We start from the raw sequence: 21,938 nt of genomic DNA on the forward strand, positions 1-21,938 counted from the left end.
ATACCAGCCACATCTCCCTTTTCCACCAGCTGGACTTCTACCTACCCTTCCAAACTCTGCTGTCCCAACTCTCAGGGGCTTTCCAGAACCCCCGGGGGGAGGGGGGCTCTGCCTAACCACAACCCTTGAAGGTTAGGCTAAGCAGGCTGTGGCTATAAGCCAAAGCAAAGAAACCCGAGAACAGATGCCAAAAACCAAAATCGAGTTATGTTTATTGTTGGGGCCCACCCCTGCGCTCCAGGGGAAAGGAAATCCCCCAAGGAGCCCCCTGGACAAAACAGAAATGGCGGGAAGGGCCCATACAGGAAAGAACGTCTCTGAGGTCCTTGCGTTTTTTTATAAAATGAATGAGTCCTTCGCGCGGGGCCTCCCAGCCATCCAAGCCTTGACCGGGAGTCCAGTTGCCCGCGGTGTGACCTCAGACCCTCACCCTGCAGACCACCCGAGCCCCTGGACCTTGGCCCCGGGCAGGGGCGCTGGGCAGAAGCCGAGGTCGGCAGTGGGCAAGGGGCTGCGGCCCCATCACACGCTCATGGTCATCCCGGGGGAGTACTGCGGAAAGACGAGGGGGTGGCGCGCGGGGGCCGGCTCAGTTCCGGCCTAGGCTGGGACCCGCCCCCGGGGGGAAGGGGGAACAGGGCGGGGTGGACGTGGGATGGAAAGGGACCAGGTGTTGATGCGTGGGGAGGCCGCCCTGGGCCGCGGGTCCCAGGGTTGGGGTGGGATGTGGGCGGGGCGGGGCGATAGGGCGGGCCTGGGGAGGGGAAGGCGGGAGGAAGGGAAGGATGCCGCGGCCGCCCCCCCACCTGGCCCGCCGCGGTCACGGTCTTGCTCTGGCCCCCCGGCCGCCCCGCCGGGGTCTGCCCGCCAGGCCCCTCCGGCCCGACGCCGCCGCGGGGGGGGAGTCGACGCAGTCGCTTACGCTTTCGCTCGGGAACGGGTGCAGGAAGGTCCCGGCGGCCGCCATCTCGCCGTCGTCCCGCGGGGTGCCCGGGGTGTTGCTCAGGCCGGCCACGGCGCCGGGGGAGCTCTGGGGGCGGCCGCGGTCAGAGCGGAACACCCCGCCCCGCGGGCCAGGCCCCGACCGCCGCGCGGCCCAACCAGGACTAGGCCTCTCCACGCGGGCCGACCCCGCAGCCCCGCCCCCCGCCCCCCGCAGGAGCGCGGCCCCCTCACCTTCGGCAACCCGTCCAGATCGCCCGAGCCTGTGGACCGACAGACGGCGGTGACGCGGCTCAGACGCGCCAAGCCGGCTCCACCGACCCCTTCCCGAACTTCCCCGGCGGCCGCGCCCCCTCCCTCGGCCCAGCCCACTGGGGCACCGCCGGGGGTCCCGGGCCGAGGGCCCAGATCTGGGGTGGTGGGTCAGTGCCGGCGGCCGGGCGTCCCCCCGGTTTAGTTACTGGACCCTCCCCGCAGCGCTGCCAGCCCCAGTCACTGAGCCCAGAGAAGCTCGGGGCGCGCCCCCAACGCCGGCTAAGCACAGAGGCGGAGGGGCTGAAGGGGGCCGCCAGGGGGCGCACGAGGCTCGCGAAGCAGCTGGGTGGGGGCGTGTGTGTGGGTGTCTGTGTGTCCCGGGACTCCGCCCACTCACCCAGGGATCCGTTTACATGGTGAGGCTCCATCGCACTCATGGCGGCCATGGGGGCCTCCGGACCAGGGCCAAGCGGGAACTGCAGGCAGAGGAGCAGCTTGGGCCTCGGGCCACCACCTCTCCGCCCCCACCCCGACCCCCGCAAGCCCCAGCTCACATTAGCCCTGCCGGCGCCTGGCCCGATGGGGTTCATGATGGTGTACATGTTCTCACTGGAGTTGGTGGAGTCTGAGGCAGCACGTGAGGGGGCGGGGTGTGAGAGGGCCTCACCCAAACACACCCCTCCCTATGCCCCGCCCAGGCTGTAGTACCTCCAGGGCTGGGCATGATGGGTGTTCCAGGGGGCCCACCTCCTCCTGGGGGTCCCTGCACACAGAGGGAGACAAAGAAGGTGAGAAAAGCCCTCCAACTGCCACCCCACAACCGCTGCCCCCAGGTCGGGTGTCCCAGCTTCGGCATCACTCACCGTGTAGCTGCCAGGGGAGGAAGAGGAGTAGGGGATCTGGGGAGATGGGCAGCTGTGAGCAGTCCGCCCACTCTACCAACTCGCACACTCCTAATCCCCCCACACACACACACCAACGCCATCCCGACACTCACCGAGTTGCCACTGGGGCTGGCCCATGGGCCACGCACTCCGGGTCCCCTAGAACAGACAGTGGTGGACCCTGGGTCTAAGCCAGGCGGTACACAGCCCCCCAGCACACACTCCCTGACACCCCCAGCCTGCCCCACGTGCCCTCAGAGCAGCAGATGTTGGCCGAGAAGTAACCAAGCACAGATGCCAGGCCAGCCTTCAAATCCCAACCCCATCCGTCACTCACTGGTCTTTGAGCCTGAGTTTCCCCACCCAGCAGTGGCGTAAACAGTATCGGGACTGTTGTGCGGCTTCGGGGTCTGCCCCAGCATACCCAGCCCATGAAGCTGGGTGGTGACCCACATGGGCACACTCTCGGGGGTTCCTGAGGGCCTTACATGTTCATGGTGGGCAAACCCGGGCCAGCAAGAGAGTTGGGTGGGGGCCGCATGCCACTTCCGTAGCTCTGTGAAGGTAAAGGGGCCGTGAGAGGGCAAGCCGAGAGAGGGCAGCCCCTGAAGCTGCCCTGTCGCCTGGGCCCAGCCCTTACCTGGGGCCCAACGCTGGTCATGCCCCGTGGAGGCGTCACCCTCTGCATCGGGCCCATGCTCGAATGACCTGGGGGCAGAAGGAAGAGGGCTCAGGCCGCGGCCGTTCCCCGGTGTGGACAGGCGCTGTGCTGGGGGTTGGGGGTATTCCTGCACGGTGGGCGGCGGGGAACTGGCTCTGGGATCCTGACGGGAGGCGGGGGACAGCAGCGGGAGCTTTCCTACTCACCCTGAGCACGTGGGGAGGGGTCCATGGCGCCAGGGAGGAGGGGCTGGGAACCAGGTAGGCCCACGGGAGGCTGCGGAGGGGGAGTGGCAGCACTGAGTGTGGGTGCCCCCACCCCGGCCCAATTCCTGACCCCCCTCCCCTCATCCCTCTCTCACCTGACTCGGCATCCGCAGGGTGGGCCGAGGGCCCCCTGGGAACCGCGGTGACATGAAGGGCTGGAAGAGGTGGGCCGGGGATCAGCACCTCCCCCCGCCTACTCGGCCCCCAAAGCTACCCGCTTCCTGCCGCACCCGGGCCCCCAGCCTGGATACTCCCCCTCCTCCAAGACCAGCCGGCAGACCTCAGCCAGCCGCGCCGGGGGCGTGGGAGCGCAGTGGGACGGGCCCAAGAGCCAGGGGGAGGGGTGTGCGTGCTCGAGGGGGCGGGGCACCACAGGTCCTTACCGGAACCTGAGGCCCCATCATGGGGGCGTTGGGGTTGTCGGGGGGAGGCTGGGAGCCGGGGGGGGGCCCTAGGAGGACAGAACCAGGTGGGTTGGGAGGAGCGAGGTCACCCGAAGTTCCACGGTTTCCTGTGGCTCTGCTGAGCCTGGCCAGGGAGGGGAGGGGACACCGTGGAGGCAGGAGAGTGGGCCAACTAGCCCCCTCTGCGGGACGTGGCGGGGGTGGGGTGGACCCAAAGGGGGAGGTCACGGGCAGGACCCGTGGTTCAGCGAGCCAAGCTGTGCGGCCCCAGGCGCCCCGACACACACAGGCGCAGGCCTAGTGCAGAGACCCCGCCCCCTCCCGCAGCGGGGCCCAGGCCAGATGGCCCCTCCCTCACCAGCACTACCGAGGCCCGCAGGGGCATACCCACCCCGTCATTGCCCCTGCCTGTCACCCTCCCACACAAGCCCACCCAGGGTCAGGAGACAGGGAGCCCCAGCCCCGGCTATACCTGGAAGAAGCCGGTTGCCATGGGGCCTGATGCCATTGCATCATTGGGAGCCATGCTCCCCATCACCGGGCTGGGGGCCGCTGCAGCGCTCTGCAGGGGTGGGGGAGATGGCAAGAGCCAAGTCAGGTCACTTCCTGTCCAAGTGTTTCCTTCTCTCCTCAAGCAGCTGGCCCCACGGAACAAGGAACCCAAGCCATCCAACTACTCAGGCACGGGAGGATTTGCGGAGGGGGGGGGGGGCAGTGGAGGGGGGAGGGGAGGGGGAGGGGGAGGGGAGGGGAGGGGGAGGAGGAGGCGGCTCTAGGTGAGGGAAGAGCTGTGGCCCCTGTCCCCACCCTGGCTTAGCAACCAGATGTGCTGGGTGGCCCTCGGCAAGGGCTCTGCCTCCTTGCTGAAGCCGTGACCCTGGAGGTGATCAGGGCCCAGCCTGGCTGAGCCCACAGCCCAGGTGATCAGGGACCTCAGCCCCCTATGTCCCCACCCTGAGGATTCCGGGGGTCTGAAAATGCCATCCACCCAGGACTCCAGTGCGTGCCGCATCCTTCTAGCACAGCCTTGTTCTTTTGGTCTGAATCTAACTTCAGATGGGTGGGGGCACAGTCCCCCACTCCCAGCCGAACCCAACCAGCCCTGATTCCTCCTGCCTGGCAATGCAGGTTAGCTGGGCCCCCAAGACACCTCAAATCAACAGACAAAAAAATCAATAGACAGCTTCAAGATGAACCTCCCTCCCAGAGGGCTCCTCCTTGGAGCTACTGTACAGACCACTGCCCCTCCTCCTCCTCCAGGAAGGAGGGGAAGGAAGAGCAGAACTCTGCAGTGGGGTCTCCAGGCCCCCAACCTCTCTTCAGATGGAGGAGGGGGGAAGACCGGGTGCCTGAGAGGGGAGTTCCCATGTCTGCCAAGGGTGGAGATGCTGGTGGCAGGCCCAGAGTTGGCAGGGGGACAGGCTGACAGGCCACTTCCTCTGGTCGGTTCCAAGTCCCAGGCTTGTCTGCCTTTGGGGCCCACAGAGCAGGGGGAAAGGGGGAGATAGAGGCCTAGTCTTTAGGGCAGAGGAGACACATCAAAAGGATAGGGACGGGGGAAGACACTGCAGGCATTGAGTAGGGCACTTCTCTTAAGGCCCCTTGACTCTTGTGGCTGCATCATCTTCCCCCCTCCGCCTCCAGGCCCCAAAAGGAAGAGGCTGATCTGTCTGGGTCACTGCTGTCCCTGCAGTTGGCACAAGCCAGCACACAGGGGCACTCAGGAATTTGTGGAACTGCAGCCACTTGGGTTCCGAAGAGTTAAGCACTTAGCCCATGGTCACACAGTGCATCCTGCCCTACAGAAGTGGGGAAAGGGGCCCCTCGTCTGGGTCGGAGCAGGGCCCCTGGAGTCACACCCTTCCCTTTGTGGACTGACGCCTGCCCCCTTCTTGCTCCTTCTCAAAGGTCAGCCTCTAATGGATTTCTACCCAGGCCCAAGTTGGGAGGGTACCAGTGCGAGCACTCGCAGGGCCCAGCACAAATCTTTGAAAACCCAAGTGACCCCGGGGGTGGAGGGGGACGAAGCTCTCAGCCCCTCTCCAAAATGCTGGGTCACCCCTGCCCTCCACCTCACCCTCTCCCACAAACACAACACGATGGCTTAGAGCAGCTACTCTCGCTGGCGCCGGCCTCAGTGGCTGGAGGGAAACAGCTCCCTGGGTCTGTCCACCCCTCCCCAACCCTTACGGAGGGCAGGAGCGCAGCCCCCCTTTTGAGCCGCAGCAGGCGCCAGAGCATTTCCTGGTTGGGGAGGGTGGTGGTGCGGGTGGCTGCCGCTCCAGACCGTGAGGTGTGGGGGCGGGGAGAAGATGGGTCTCCCCAACTCTAGGCCTTGAAGGGTTAATCCAGGGTTGGGGGGTGGAGGGTAGGGCCCACCCTCCCGGTCGGGTGACCTGAGCTGGACCCCCCAAGTCAATCAACCACCCCCAGAGGCGCCAGCCTGGCCTGCGTTGCCATAACAACAGGCTGGGCGCGCTCGCGTTTCCTGGAGACGCCGAGGTTGGCCCCCAGCCGGGAGGCTCTGACTGAGCCCCCTCAGGGGGCGGAGGGCGGGAGGAGGGAGCCCCGACTGCGAGTGAGAGGCGGCAGGACGCCCCTTCACCCCACCCCCAGTAAGTGCGGAGGTGGGGCAGAACGTGTAGCTGGCTTCAGTCTGCTGACACAGGGACCCTGTCACCCCAGGGACGGGGCGCCACCCCCTCCCTTGACGCGCCCTGCTGCCATGGTAACCAGCAGCGCGCCCCAGGAAGCGCGCTCATTCCGCTGGGAGACCGCGCTCTCCCCTCCCCGGAGGCGCCAGGCTCGGGGCGGGGACGAAGGCAGGCGCGGAGAGGGAAGGGCTGCGCAGCCCGGGAGGGGAAACAGAGCTCAAGGGGCCCAGGAGAGGCAAAGGGAGGAGCTGGGGACTACATTGGGGAGAGAGAGCTGGGCCCACGCGGAGTCACGCACGCACACAGCTACACACACTTCTGTTACCCCAGTTCTGGCGGGACCACAACATGAATAGTGGGACCTGATGGGGGTGAACAGCAGCGACCTCGGCTCCCATAAATGCGCATACAGCGTGCATGGGGCGTCTTCAGGGATATGGCGAACCCCAGCCTTCTCGGGCTGCACCCTGGCCCTGCAGAGGCCTGCACGCCTCCACAGGGGGGCCTCTCTGTTGGCGAGGAGGTGCGTGGTGTGGGACCCAGACTAACCGCAGAGGGCGGGGAACAGCCAGGCCCTGAGGGGCACAGCAGAGCAGAGGGCGCAGCAGAGCAGAGGGCTCAGGATGTGAAGGCGCCCACTGCAGGAAGAGTGGTTGCAAGGGAGGGGGGAGGGCAGGGGGAACCTCTCTCAGGGGCCAGGTGGCCAATCCCCACGGGCCAGGGTGAAGAAGTTAAAGGCAGGGGGCTGCCATCTCCCCATGACAACAAGGAGCCGCCCGCCCCCTCACGTTACCCACCCACCTCTCCGGACAGGCCTCTGACTCCCACTCAACTTGTATGAAACTGAGGCCAAAGACGTGAAGTCAGCAGCCCCAGTCGCAGAGCAAGGTTGGGAGATCTGCCAAGTGCTCGGCCTCTCCTGCTCCAGGGTGCACAGGCAGTTAGCCGTCCCCCAGCACCCCTGCCTGGGCCCCCACCCCAGAAGGCTTGGAAAGGCTGGGGTGGGAGGGGACAAGCAGTGGTGGCCACCCGTCCGGCCCTGCATACACGGAGCTAGGGAGGCAGGAGCTGTGGTACTGTCTACCTGGTTCCACATAGGGTTCACGTGAGGGGGAGCAAAGGAGGAGCTGGCCTCGGGAGGGTGTGGGGCTCATGGGGACCGTCAGGAGTTGGGTGCAGTGGGGGGCAGAGGGACCCCACAGAAGCCATGATCTCAGGTCAAACCCCACAGCCTGGCCCACTAGCCCACCTGAGCCAGCTTCCGGCCATGCAGCCCCCCAAGGCCACAGGACCCTGCCCACACCCGTGAGCCCTGGTCCCAGCCCCTGGGGCGGGGACTCACGTAGTCCTGGAAGGCCTTGGCTTCACTCGAGTGCTCGCACGCCTCTCTGCGGTCGGGCGCTGCACAGTACAAGTCCCAGAACACGCTGTGGGCGGCAGGGGGGGACGATGGTTTCCCCACGCGCCCCCCCCAGCCCCCCCCATGTCCCACCCACACCAGCCTTGCGCGCACCACCACCAGGAATGCAGGAAGCCCGGGGGCTCCCCCAGCGTAATGTTCTTCTCCCATCGGATCTGCAGGGGAGAGGGAAGGAAGGTGAGGGCTAACGGCCTGGCCCTGTCTGACCCCTTCCCCTCCCAAGAGGCAGCCCCAACCCAAGCCCGGGGCCCAGGAAACACCGGGTCAGGAAACCAGCAGATCAGAGCAAGGGAGCCAGGAGGGGGACAGCTTGGTGAGGACAGGGACAGAGGAGCGGGAGGCAGATCCTCAGATGCATGGGCAGATACCAGGATGCCAGCCCTGCCGCTCCGCAGCCCTCAGTTCCCAGGGCACAACCCAACCCCACCACGGAGACCTGATAAAAATGGGTTAGGGAGGACCCCAGGATGTGGGTGCCAAGGAAGGGGCTGGCTGTGGGGGCCCTGCCTGGCCAGGCCAGCTTACCTCGGACAGAAAGGTCTGGGCTGACTTCTGGGCACCAACGTGCAGCAGGTACTCATACACGTACAGCGCCAACCTGCAGGCGGGAGGGGTGGGGGCCGGCTCAGGCTCTCAGGAGGTCCAGGCAGACCCAAAGCTCTGCCCCGAGGGTCCCTGGGAGGGGTTTTAAGGTGCGGCACCTGCCCTCTGGTGGGAAGGTGGAGAGGGGCAGGGGCCCACAGTGAGCCCCTCATTGTACCTACCACCTACTGCCAGCCTCACTCACTTCCCTCTGCTGGTCTCCCCCTCGCCCCACCTCCCCCACCCCTGAGAAGAGATGGCCTCCTCACCAGTTGCTCAGCCTGGCCAACTCCTACACATCCATCAACACACAGCCTGCAGGCCCCTCCTCTAGGCAGCACTCCTAGCAGTCCCCAGCCCCCCACCTCCAGGCCAAATTCTCAGTTCAACACCCCCCTGATGGACCAAGTCCTGCCAATGCTGAGACCTTATAGCAGCCTTGGCCCCAGGGAGTTCCTCTCCTTGGAGAAATGGCTCCTGGGCTTCACTCTAGTTTGTGCTCTGGGTGGGGTCTCCCGGCAGGCACCCCGGGCCATGTGGCCAGGGCCCAGGGCCTAACTCACTCCCAGCCTCACCTGCCAAGGAAGAAAAGGGGCTCTCTGACCTGAGGTCTTCCTCCTCCAGGTTTCCCTAGACCCCATCCTTTCCCTCAGGATCAGTTCCCATCCGCCAGTGGTGGCTATGACACATCCACACCAGCCCCCCAAGGGGGAGTCTGGGGAAACGGGAGGTAGGGCCAGCAGTGCCACTCAGCTGCCACGGCACCGCCCTGTCCAAATGCCCACAGTGCCCAGTACCCCTGCACACACCAATCGGCCACTGCCCACCCCAAGAGCACAGGCCACGCTCCAACCAGCAACACCATCCATTGGCCTCCACCACACCCCAATCTGTCTTCCACACCCGCCAGCAGAGGGACAATTCCCCACCCGCTAGGGTCACCCATTCCCCAGCCCCCACTCTACCAGTACCGGCCCCTCCGGGCACCTCCAGGGTCTTCCTACTACCCAGCCAGGCCCCAGGTGGACCGAGGGGAGTCTGGATCTAAGACTGGGGGCTCCCCAAGGGCCAGCCTGAGGCTGCTCCGGTGAAAGCTGTAGGCCCTTCCAGATGCCTCCCCGCTCAGCTGGCCTCCCTCCCCTGGCTGATGGCCCCATCCTGAAATAACCTTGCTTTGACTCATGCTCCTGCTTTCTCTCACCCTTCCCAGCCAGGCTGCTCAATCCTCACATCCCAGCCCCCTCTGCAGAGCACCCCCGCCCCCAGTTCCAGCTCAGACCTCACCAAGGCAGTTCTAGCCCTTCTGTCCCAGGCCCCACCCCACGGCTTCTGCCCTTGCCCTGGACCCTCTTTTCCTTCCTTCATCCATCCATCCGTCCTTTCAGTCATTCATTCAACAAACATTCACCTCCTTGAGCAGTGAACACAACAGACCCCTGTCTCCCTGGAGGCTACCTGCTCACGGGGAGAGACGGAGGAGCAAAAATACAAAGGAGGAGGTAAGTCATCTGGTGGGGTGGAAGGTAGTGTGTGCTACAGAAGTACAAGGGGGGACATTAGGGAGTCCGGGTGGGCAGCTGAACCAGGGCAAGGTATGTCCACAGCTCCCATTACACCACGCGAGCTGTGACAGCCACCGGAGCGACAGAAACAGGTCACAGAGGGGTAGGATTTGTGGGGCTCACATAGTTCTGAGCATGGGTCTCCCCCAAGACTGGCCAAGGTTCCTGCCTCATCATCACACCCCTCTCAGCAGCGCCTCCAGCCCGGGCGCCCCCAGGTTCCAACATCGCACCCTGGCAGCATCCACCCTTCTCCAGCCCAGTGGTCTTCCTCACCCCCCAGCCTCCAGGCTCACCTGTCCAACTCACTCCTGGGACCCCCCCTCCCTTTCTAGAGGTTTCCTGAGCCTTCACGAGTGGACTGCATCTACCAGGCCTGAGTCCATCAGTGAAGAAATGAACATGAAAAGTCAATGGGGCCGGAGGAGACCTGAGCAGCCCCAGCCTGCTCACCAACCGACCCTCCAGGCAAATAGAGAGGTTTGAAGAGATCCAGCTGGCCCCCTGCCACCTTGGGGAACGAACGGTGCAGGGAATGAGGTACCCAGAGACAGGGAGCAAGACAGAGTGGGGGGATCCAAGTAGGCTGCCCAGAAGGGAAGTGCAGCAGGGCAGGGGAGCACATGGGGGGCTGCAGTCTGGCCCCACCCCCACCAAGAGCAGAAGCCTCTCCTCAGGGTTCAGGGAGCTTCCTGAAGAACATGCTGGCTCCCACTAAGGCCACCAAGGGCTCTATGCTGCCAGCCCATCGGGTCCCTCTCCATCACCTCTCACCCTCCACTGGCCAGGGGTGGCATCGGACCCAGGATGCAGGTCCCGGAGCCCACCACCGCCCGCTCCCCTCCCTCCTCCGGCCCTGCCCCAGCTCTCCTCTCTTCTCCCTGGGTGGCCTCCCCTCCTGCTTTGATGTTGATGACTGACGTGGTGCAGCTGCCCACAGGGTTCCTCCAGCCTGGCCTCCCCTGTGAACTCAGGGTCTGCCGTCCACTTGACATCTTAAAGGCCCAGCCCCACCCCAGCTTCTTCCCCTCCTGTTCCCTGACCCGGGTGGTCTTGACTCACATAGGTGTGGCGCAAGTGTGAAGATCCACCTAGCTGTCCCCCAGAGATCACTACATTTATTGAATTTAGGGGAAAAAAGGAAAAAGCACTCTCTCTCCTGATTCTGAGCCTTCTCCCTGCCTTCCTCAGCACACACTTGGTCCAGGCCACCACTATCACTTACCTGGATCTCAACAGGGCCCCTCTAGGGGCTGCTTCCTCCCCTCCCCACCAGCACTCCTCACTCAGACCCTTCAGTGCCTCCCACACACGTTGGCCACTCTCTACCTCTCCACCCCAGGGCCTTTGCACAGGCCATTTCCCTGCCTGAGACACTTCTGCTAGAGACCCTCATGGCTCCAAAGTCACGGGGCAGAGGCTTCCCTATCACTTCTAACGGCAGCCCTGCTCCATTCTCCACCTGCCCCCCATCATATTTATCTCCATTTGACACAAGGCCCTCTGCTTACTGCCTGCAGCCCCCACTGGATGTAGCTTTGGGAGGGCAGGACCTCGTCTCACTCCTGAGCTTACACAGCGCTGGGCATCCTGGGCCCCCAGCCACCCCAATGAATGAACCAACCAACCCTGAGCCCCCTCGCTCCCGGGATGTCCAGTAGGCACTTATGAAGGTCAGCACTTACTTACTATTCTGATGTTAAGAATTTGGGGTTTTATCCCAAGAGCAAAGAGAAGCCAGAGAAGGTTTTCAGTTTTGCTTGATTTCTCTTATATGCTGGTACTTTAATTTTTATCAAGTCTCAGAGAACCGTGAGCAGCTTTCTTTGTTTGTTTTCAGTGAAAACTTTTGAAGCCTGGACATCTGGTCAGGTTGCTTCGGGACCTCCAGGGCCCGCCACTCAGGGAGGGCTTATGGCTTGCAGGTCGCTGTCTAGGCCCTGAGATGGGTTGTGGGAAAGGGCCTGGGCTCTGGATCCAAATCCTGGCCCCACCCCAGCCCTGGTCAGCAAATGACCTGCAGAATGAAGAGCCCACCCATCAGAGGGGCTCCCGACGCAAGAGGGCAGGAGATGGGAGGGAGTGTGGGGTGCACCGGGGGCCCTCCCTCCAGAAGGAACGGTGACCTGGAGGATACAGGGTGCCCGGACCTGGAGTGCTCATGGGGAGAAGCTGCAGCTGCACAGGGAAGTGGTGACAGAATGGGGTACTGGAGCCTCCCGGACTAAAACGCAGCAGTACTACCTTCATCATCAAGAATTACCATGATAACCAAGAATTAAGGTAAGAGGTGCTCCCTGCCAGGCTCCCCCTCCCCTTTAAAGCCCCTGGAGGCACATACTGCTGGGGGCTGGAAGAAGCCCTCTCTACTCAAGGCCTTGTGTCACCCCCTCACCCCCATCTAATCCATCACCAGGTCCCACCGACGCCCCTAAGGGACTCTCCAGCCTACACATTTCCTCCCTCCCCTCTGCTACCCTCATGGCCAGGCCTTCAGCTCTTAAGAGCCAGGGTGGTGGCCACCCTCCTCACTGGCCTCCTGGCAGCCTCCACATTTGCCCCTTACAGCCTTTCTCCTACCCAGCAGTCAAAGTAACTGCCCCCACTAACAAATTCCATCCCAGCATTTGTCCCCCAGATACTGCCTCAAGACCTTCCCAGAAAGCTCCCCTGTGTCCACGGGCTCTGCTCAGCCTCCAGGACTCAGTTTGGGGGCTCCTTTCTCAAGAACCTCTTACCCATGCACCCCCCTCCAACAAGGATGCCCACGGGCATGGGCACCTGGAAGCCCAGCTAGGGATGGGACAGACACATGGTGAGTCCCTTGCCTGCTGGGATAATGAACAAACTACCTGAGGTGATGTGCCCATATCAGAACTAACCCTGGGGACTTCCCTGGTGGTCCAGTGATAGAGAATACGCCTTCCAATGCAGGGGACGCGGGTTCCGTCCTTGGTCAGGGAACTAAGATCCCACATGCTGCTGGGCAACTAGGCATGTGTGCCACAACTACTGAGCTCACGCGCCTCAACGAGAGCCCGCGTGCTGCAACCTACAGAGCCCACACGCCCTGGAGCCCACGCGCCACAATTACAGAGAGAAAACCCGCTGCCACAACTAAAGAGAAGCCCGCATGCCGCAACAAAATAATCTGCATGCCTCAACGAGGATCCCGTGTGCCACAACTAAGACCCGACGCAGTCAAAAATAAATAAGTACTAAATAAATCTTAAAAAAAAACAAAAACAAAACTAATCCTGGGAGAAAAACACAAGACACCCAGTGACACTGACAGTGACCATCACTTACGGAACTATTCTAAACCCACGTGGCAGCACTTAAAGTGTTCAAGGATGTACACACACGATGCAAACATTTAGATCTCTCCCCTCAACTTAGGACAGCACAGCCTCTGGGGCTGGAAGGGGGAAGGGATGCAAAGGGGACACAGGGGCCTTCAACTGTCCCTGTCACCTTCATCTTATTTAAAGAGACCTGAAACCAGTGACCGAATGCAAGCGCTAGTTAGTTCTGGGTAGGAAGTGATCTCGGGGTTTCCCTGTAGGTTGGAGTGTTCATCACTCACACAAGGAGAGGCTGTGTCTTCCTGCAGGCAGCCCACTCAGACCCCAGCCTCCCTCTCGCCCACCCTGCCATCCCTTCCTTGTATTCCCTGGACCCAGAAGTCACCACGGTTTGCTGTGAGCCTTCCCAAGAGCAGGGACCCACCATCTGTGCACCAAGCAGGCACTAAGTCCATTTCTGGGACAGGCTAGCCCAGACCTAGTGCTGAGATGGGGAGCCAGAGGGGGCTCAGGACAGGGGCCCAAGAAGGAAAAAGAGGAAGGGCAGGAGGAGTCAGGAGGGTGAGATCAGGGAGGAAAAAACAGTCCTGGAGAGTCGAGCAGTGGAACCCCCTTCACCCCATTTCACGGAGGAGGAAACCAAGTCACAGAGACAGGAAGTGGCATGATTGGTGAATGCCTGTGAGGGGTGCTCTATCTGCAGCCTCCCCCCCAGTCCTCGTGAGAATCCTGCAAGGCCGGCTGTCCGTGTTTCAGAGGGGAAACTGAGGCTCAGAGCAACCAGCCTGCCTCTCTAGTGTATCAGCCCCAAGCATCTGAGAGCTCTCCTGTGCCCCAGAACCTGAGTCTTCAGCAGGGTCCTTCCTCTCCAGGGCCTGGCATCCCCGTCAGTGAAGTGGATGCCACCATCTGGTGTTTTCCAAACTTTCTTTAGCGGCAGAACCTCGTCTCCAAGCCAACACTGCTACAGGACCCTCTCGACAAGAAATGGATGAGTGCAGGATGGCTCTGGCCAAGAGGTCAGATAACCCCCTCTTCTATCCCTAGCCAAGAGCCGAGGCCCGGTTCAAAGAGTCAAAATCTCTCCTGGACTGCCTAGTGGGATTGAAGCGCACTCCAAACACCATGACCCCAGCTCAAACCTATTTCCTCCCTTCGCTTATCTCCACAGCCACCCCCTAAGCTGCCACCATTAGCTCTCTCCCAGATAACTGTGCCTGCCTCCCCCAGGTCTCCTGGCCCTCTACCCTCACGCGACCCCCAGTAAGCCCCACTCCACAAAGGAGCTGGAGTGTACTTTGGAACACAAGCCTCTCTGGCCCACACAGCACATCCCCACCCTGGGCACCAGCCCCAGCTCTTTGGCCTGGCCTCGCCCTAGGGCCTTTGCACTTGCTGTGCCCTCAGCCATCGGTTCTTCCTCCAGGTCTCTGCACACCTGACACACCTCCTCACAGTTCACTACCGCCCACTTTCCCATTTTGCTTTTCTCAGAGCATAGCTCCAGATCCTTCCATCGGCTTGCTGAGTAACTCACTTGCCTCCTAGCTAGGATGTGGGCTTCTTCAGGACCAGGGCCTGGCTTCCCAACCACTACACCCCAAGACCCAGCCCAGCACATGTCTGAACAAGTGAACGATTCCCACTGGGGGAGTGGTAGCCCCCAGAGCCCAGAAGCCAGGGTACAAGGATGGCTGGAGATGTGCCAAGATCCCCAGGAGTGGGGTGGCTACACCCCCCTGCTTCCAACCTGGGCAGGAGCCAGGTGCCAGTTTCAAAAAGTCTTCCTGGTTAATGGTGCTTGGAAATGGACCCCAACCTCATAACTGTGCAGACAAGAGAGGTCTGGAAGGGCAATCATCTGTCTAGCGTCTCCTGGCCAGAAGAATCTCTTCTCCAAAATGACCCCGAGGCTGGGTAGAGAATGGACACTCATCCTTGGGTTGGGGGGAGAGGTGGTGCCCCAGTGTCAGTCCAGGAAGAAAAGACAGGAGACAGCCCATATTCAGGGCTCCTTTTCACTGCCCAGACATTCAAGTCCTCACTCCCGCTCTGGCCCTCAAAGAGAGTCATCATGGGACCTCTCCCCAATAACTCAGCCTCCTAACTGCTCCAGCAGCTGGTTTCCCGCCCTAGGTGGCTTGACTTCTAGGATCCTGCAAATCAGCCATTGGCCATCAGACATCAGAAGCCTTCTCTTTTCCCTGGCATTTTAACAATATCGCAAACTGTTGGGTGCCCTTGCTGTGAGACAGTCACACGTCCTAGCACCTTTCAAACACTCCCCAAACCTAAGAGACAGCACTGTTATTATGTCTGCATTTCTCAGGATAGGAAAATAAGCCTAAGAGGGAGTGCTCCCTCACCCAAAGCCACAGGGCAGGTAAGTGGCAGGGCCAGGAGACAAGCACAACAGCTCAGCTTCCTCCCCACCCCAAGAAGCTCTGAGCGCCCTCCGCCCCTCACTGCAGAGTCTGGGAGTTAGGAACCTGCCCCTCTACCAGCCTAAGACCATCTGCTACCCACGGCCCAGCGCCATGCCCAGAACAAGTGGGGGCCCCAGGACTGTGATCCTGCGGCTTCCCCAAGGGCCCCACCCAGCTGCCCCAGGCCCGGCTGGACAGGTGGCCTTTCAGGGGTGGGGCCGGCGCCCCTCAAGCCCTTCTCGCGTCTCTCAAGCTTTCGGTAAGCAGCGGGGGAGGGGGGAGGCGCCCAGAGCGGCCAGTCTCGCCTGTCCGGGAAACTTCCCCAGAGGATGGGGGAAGCGGCACGAATGGCGACTCCGCGCGCACACGCGTTCGCAACCTCCCACACCCAAGGCTTAACCGTCGGGAAGGTCTCGCGACCCTCTAGTCCCGCTCGAATCTCGCGCGCCCCCGCAATCTCACCCCCCTCGGGTCTCCGGGGTCCCTTCTACTCTCACGACCTCTCGAATCTCGCGCGTCCCCTCAAATCTCGCGACCCCTTAAGCCCCTCACGCCCCTTGGGTCTAGCGAGCTCCCCAGTAGCTTGCGACCCTCCAGCCCCTCCGGTCTCGCGCGCCCCTTAAATCTCGCTCCTGCCCCGCACCCACGTGCCCCACGCGGTGCCCGCCGGCGTTAGGGCCACGGAAGCGGCGCGGCCACCGAGCCCCGCCCCCGTCTCCCACGGTCCCGGACCACCGACTCACTTCTCTCGTGCCTGGCTGTCGGAGGGCACGGCCGAGCCCTTGCCCCCCTTGGCGTACATGCTGCTCCGTGCCGCCGCCGCCGCCGCCGGGGCCCCACACCTGTCAGGCGGCGCCGCGGGCCGCGCTCCCGGTCGCCATAGCTACCCCGCGCCCCGGGCCTCACCGCCCCGAGCCCCGCGCGGGCATCGCGGGCATCGTCCGCGCGGGGGAGCTCCAGACGGCTGAGACGGCGGCGGCGGCAGCTCCAGCTTTGGCTCCGGCCGCGGGTTTTATTTTCTTCCTCTCTTCCCTCAGCGCGGGCTGTTCCGGGAAGCGCGCGCCCCCTCCTCCCGCCGCGCGCGCCCCCGCCCGCCGCCTCCCCGTCGCCCGCGGGCGCCGCTCTTAAAGGGGCGATGGCGTGAGCGCGGGTGGGTCCCGCCGCCGGGACCGTGGGCCGGGCGCGCACGCGCAGTGCCCGCCGCGGGGGGAGGGGGCGCGGGGATACACATACTCGGTGCGACTGGGGACAGCCACCCGGGGACACACAGCGGGACACAGCTGATCACGGCTACACACACACTTTCCAGATACACCCAAATTGTACACCCAAGAACACAGCCACACACTTAGTTGCGGCTACATTCTCCGACACAGGACTGCACACGTAAGTCTCTATAGCTACTGGAACAACTACTGATAGCCCCGTAAAGCTACAGGCAGTTATACTGGGTGTATCGCCCCGCAGAGCTACCCACGCCCAGCACGGGTGGGAACCGCCACACACACAGTCTGCCCAGGGATACACTGTCACACACGTAGGTATACACAGCTCAAATAGTGGCTGTTACAGAACGTTGAAACACACTCGACGTTCACACACGCACACAGCCGCACAGAGACAAGCATCGGCACCGCTATGCCATAGCTTCCAACAGCTGTGGAAAGAGCCCACGCAGCTACTTGCTGTCACCCTGGGGCACACCGTCGCAGCCTCCCGAGGGCTCCACACAGGGACCTGGGGTCTCACCGAACCACAGATGGCTCAGTCACACGCAACACACAGTCACACAACACAGATACATGCAGCACAAAGACACCACACAGACAAGAAGCTCCTGGGGTACCCAGGCCACACCCTGGGAGCTACCCTGCACTGCCCCCCAGTCACACTTCCGTGTCAATTGTAGGTGCTGGGTGACTTGACTGACTGGGTCATTCCCGCTGGCTCCGCCTCTCAGCCTGTGCTGCCAGCTGTAAATATTCCAACTTTAATAGCACCTTTGCAGGAGTCAGGGGTGCAGGCAGTGGGCACCCCATTCTCCCTCCTAGGGCCCTTCTTCTCCCCCCAGGAGGTGTGCAGAGGTGGAGGCCGACACCGAGGCAAGGACACCCGCAGGGCAGGGGTGTCGGGTGGGCGCGGAGGCCTGTGTGCCAAGGTACCTGTGGGCAGTGTGCGCCGGACGTGCGTGGGCTAGGTGGCGGGAGGCGGTCCAGTTGTGACTCTAGGTCTAGATGCTTCTGTGAACGTTTGCCATAGGTTTTTTTGTTTTTCTTTCTTTTTACGACCACAAGTGTGTGTGTAAACACGCGGTTCCTGTGTGAGTGCACGTGTGCGTCGTTGTGCGTGGGGGGTTGGCAGGCACCCAGTCGCTGTCTGGGCAACTGTCCCTGGCTCTGCGACAGTGGTTATGTGTCCGCGGCGGCCGTGCGGGGCCGAGTGACGCTGCGTCAGGTTTTGTGCACTAGTGTGTGTGCCTCCCCGAATGGGTGGATTGCTGGCTCCCTGGGACGTGTGTGGTGTGGCTGTGCGCTCACATTTCCTGTGTCGTGTGTTATGTGATGATCGGAGCGCCCCTCCCGCTGCCGGCCGACCCCCCATTATGCCTCCAACGGCCTCCTCCCCACCCAGGTCTTCTGCCGGGCGGGAAGTCTTGAACCGCTGCGGTTCCAGACAGGCAAAGAGGAAGGGAAGGGCCAGGCCGGCCCCAGCCCCGCCTCCATCCCGAGGGGCCACGGCCAGGGGGGAGGGGGGGACACGCCAACCCTTCCCACTTCCTGTCCAGCAGGTCGTCCCCTCCCCCAACTTCCTCTCCCGCGGACCTCCCGGGCCCCGGGCCGGCGCGGAGGAGGGGCCCGCGCTGCGCACTAATGGGGGCGCGGCAGGCCAGCTTCAGTCGGACGTCGAGATGGGGACTGCCCAAAGACCCGGGGGCCACCGGTGAACGTGGGCGTCAAGGACACCCTCATCGTAATACCCGTTCCCATCACCGCTCTCCAACAACTACTGCCGGCCAGGCACAGAGAGGGTGTGACTCACCCAAGCCACACAGTGTATTGGTGACAGCTGTGATTCCCACGGACGCTCCCACCACCACCCCAGGCGCCCCCATTTATCTCCTAATGCTCTGTTGCTCCCCAGAATTCTGTGTGCCCTGGGCGGGTCCATGGCCCTCTCTGAGCTCCGGTTCCTTGAGTCGATGTGAGTCTTCATCCTCCCGACAAATATTTATTGAGTGCCTTCTGTGTGCCGGGCTCTGTGGACCCAGTCGGGACACGTTGCTACTGCTTGTGGAGCAGAGGGTCTGATGGGAAAGGCGGACAGTCAAAAGCTGGCGAACAGTAGGATAATTTCAGGGAGTTCCACGTGATGGGCAGAGGGAGGGGACCCCGGTGAAGAAGACGGGGCGACCGCAGGGGCGGAAGGCGGAGGGAGGGAGGCTGGGAGGCGGAGGCGCCCGTGGCGGGGCTAGCTGCGGAGGGGGAAGCGCGGCCGGCGGGAGAGACTAGCGCGGTTCTCATGGCAACAGGGACGGATCTCCAAAACACTGCCTCGGCGCCGGCGGAAAAGTCGGAGAAGAGCAAGCTCTAGCCCCCATGCGGCATCCGGGGAGCTGAGCCGCGTGCACAACCAACCAGAACGCACGCCTTGCAAAAACATATATATATATATTTAATAAGGGGAGGGGGTGGATCCGAAAGATCTGGAAGAAGAATGTTCAGATTGTAGTAACGGCAAGTGCAAAGGTCCTGAGGTGGGCACACGGTTAAAGTGTTGGAAGCAGAGCGAGGAGGGCGGGGGGAAAGGAAGAAACGGGTCGGGCCATTCCTGGTGGGGACGGGTTGGGCTTTGTTTTAAAAGGAATAGGGAGCCACAGGAAGGTGTGTAGCCGCGAGGGGTGGGATCTACGTCAGGATTTTAAGAAGCTCCTTGGGGCTGCCAGGTAGATCGGGATGGCGTGGAGGAGGCAGGGAGGTTGACCCGGTAAGAGGCCCTGGAGGACCTGACAGGCCCGGGAATTGATTTAGGAGCCGGTGTGGGGGCGGGGGACGGTAAGCAAGGAGCGCTAAGGGTTAAGGCTGGGCCCCAGACCTGCGGCTCCTTTGCCGGCTCCCGGTCGCCCCCGTGTGGCTGCCGGGGACTGCAGCCCTGAGCTGGGTCTCTGACTCTTGGGACCACCGACGCCCCCAAACCCCAGCTCCTTAACGTCGGGGTCGGTGCCTGGGAGAGTCCGAAGTCGGCTCTGCTTGAAGGGTAGGGGAATTGCCTGCAGGAGGAGCCAGCCCTCCCCTCACTCCCTTCCAACCCTTCCATTCTTCAGACCCACCTCTCGGCCTTTGCACTGGCCGTTCCTGCCTCCTGGAGCGCTCTTTTCTCTGGCTCTTGGCCTGGCCTGTTCTGGCCTCCTTCGACTTTTGGCCGCATTATTCCTTCTTCTCCCCCACTCGCCCTTCTCTTTCTCCTCCTCTCCCTCTTTTCCCTTCTCCTCCCTCCTCCTCCCCTTCTTCTCCTCCTCCTCCATCTCTCCCTCCCCCAACTCCTTGCCTTCCGTGGCCATCTCCTCCAGATTACTGGTTCTGCACTAGCCTTGGTTGGACTTGTCACTGTTATGATAAAATAATGCCTAAGTCATCTGTTGGCAGCCTCCGCCTCCCTCTGGATCTGCTCTCCCTGCAGACACAGCGGTAGGGGTCCATGAATATGTTGCTTGAGTCGTTGGGAAGGCTAGTTTGGTTTTTCCCGATGATGGTTTTTCCTCTCCACAGGAGGTGGAAGCAGCCCCGTTAATGGGGAGGGGGGGACGGGGGAAGGGAGGGATTCGGGGAGGGGCCAGGATCCAGGCTGGAGACCCCTGCAGCCCCTCCTCAGCCGTGCGTGGGAGGCGGCCACAGCTGGGAGCAGGGTCTGCGCCGTGAGACGTTTCCTTTCAGAAGCTGTAATTATGGGTAATTTTCTAACTGCAACAGAAAAATTAAAACCCAAACAACACCGGGAGGGAAGAAGCCACAGCAGCTGGTGAGCACCGGCGCAGGCTGGGCTGCGGGTTCCAGCCTAGACCTGGTGGGAGGAGCAAGTAGTGGGGGAGGAGGTGGTGAAGGGACACAGGGCGGAGGGTCATTAAGACAGGCTGGACTCTTTGGACAGCCAGCAAACCCTTGTAGTCTCGGGTTTGCGAAATGGGGGTTATACCCCAAGGCTGATCACCTGGAGGCAGAACTCCCCGCTTGGAAGATCTGGACCTGGGTTTGAAACCTGGCGCTGTCGGTCCGGCTGTGTGGCCTTGAACCTCAGCCCCCAGACTCTCAGGGTCTTGAGGAACTCAGGCGAGAGAAGGGACACAGGAGGACTGAGTGGAGGAGCCTCAGTCGAGCCCACAGCTCACTCCCCCGTTCATCCTCCGTGAAGCTCAGCCTGAGCCAGTACACTGCCAGGCTTCCAGCACCTTCCATGGCTCCACAGCTCACAAATCAAGACTCCGCCCCTCCACCCTGCACTTTCCAGAGTCAAACTAATCAGTAGGAATTGGTACGCCCAGCTCTGATCATCCCTTAAAATCCTCCCAGCAGCCTCCTGAGAGAGGCAGCACTTTTTTCTCCCCATGTTACAGAATGGGGAAACTGAGGCCCAGAGAAGCATGAAGGGAGATACATGGGCGACCCAGAGGCAGCACCCCACTCACCGGAGTGCCCCCAGCTCCCTGTCTGGGTCTGGGATACTCTGGGAGATTGGAGGCATTTTGTGGAAACCTCAAGAGCAGGGAAGGGAGAAATGGGGGAGGGAGAAACCTATCGCAGCTACAGAGAAAGTTCTGCAGATGAATCTGAGGCTCAAAGCCGGGGAGCCACTCGCCCGGGGACGCACATTAGGGAGTGGAGGCACCGGGTCCCACTTTGGGGTGCCCTGGCAACGCCCCTCCCTCACCACCTCTCTCTGGAGCTCCGCCTCTCTTCCTGTGGTGGATTTTCCATGGCAACCTGAAGTCCTAAGATCCCGGGGCGGTGCAGGGGGAGGGGTCCTTTCTTCCCTTTGGGTGGGGGGCTTCCTCTGCTGAATAACAGCACTGGGGAGTGGATGCTCACTAAGGACCAGAAACTGGTCAGTTTTGTCCATGATCCTGTTGTCTGCACCCAGCTCATTCCCACCCCAAAGCCTCTGCACAGGCTGTCCTCCCGGCCTTGGACACCCTTCCCCAGCCCTTCCCCATAGCCCGCCTCTCTTTGTCCTTCAGGCCTCACAGAGGCCCTCCAACCATCTGGATCACATTGCCCTGTTGGGTTTTCCCGCAAATCTTATTTTTGCACGTTGATTGCCAATGTCCCCAGTAACCCATGAGTTCTGTGAGGGCAGGGAATTCTATCATTTTGTTCAGTGCTGTGTCCCTAGCACTTACAAGTCTTGGCACACAGGCGCTTAATAAATACCTGTTGCCGACCGAATGAGTTAAAAATTACCAATGTCCCCTCTGTTCTGGGGCCTGAGGCCTCCAGTACCCTCCTTCAGGGGTCTCAGCCTGAGAGCGACACAGACCGTCTTGAACTCCCCCCATCCTCCCCGTGTTGGTCGGGATGGAGTTTGG

The 21,938-nt window shown here is 62.1% G+C and overlaps 1 protein-coding gene across 13 annotated transcripts; it reads right to left on the reverse strand.

Annotated features, from left to right (window-relative positions):
* Positions 1-180: 180 nt before the first annotated feature.
* Positions 181-16,459, reverse strand: SSBP4 (single stranded DNA binding protein 4). Of its 13 annotated transcripts, none has more exons than XM_060008042.1 (17): positions 16,105-16,449; positions 8,012-8,084; positions 7,580-7,641; positions 7,409-7,493; positions 3,885-3,974; positions 3,104-3,163; positions 2,949-3,018; positions 2,722-2,789; positions 2,570-2,637; positions 2,195-2,240; positions 2,061-2,096; positions 1,906-1,960; positions 1,752-1,822; positions 1,595-1,673; positions 1,177-1,205; positions 807-1,030; positions 181-552 (listed from the first exon to the last, which is right to left on the reverse strand). In XM_060008042.1, exons 1-16 carry the CDS (start codon positions 16,161-16,163, stop codon positions 821-823), a joined length of 1,161 nt encoding a protein of 386 aa, XP_059864025.1. In that variant the 5' UTR covers positions 16,164-16,449; the 3' UTR covers positions 181-552; positions 807-820. The 13 variants fall into 13 exon arrangements, with proteins under 13 accessions (XP_059864025.1, XP_059864029.1, XP_059864026.1 ...); XM_060008046.1 differs by having other exon boundaries at positions 923-1,030; positions 16,105-16,447; XM_060008043.1 differs by having other exon boundaries at positions 2,570-2,789; positions 7,409-7,467; positions 16,105-16,454.
* Between the last annotated feature and the right edge of the window lie 5,479 nt (positions 16,460-21,938).

This window comes from Delphinus delphis, chromosome 3, assembly GCF_949987515.2.
Source record: "Delphinus delphis chromosome 3, mDelDel1.2, whole genome shotgun sequence".
Lineage (NCBI taxonomy): Eukaryota > Metazoa > Chordata > Mammalia > Artiodactyla > Delphinidae > Delphinus > Delphinus delphis.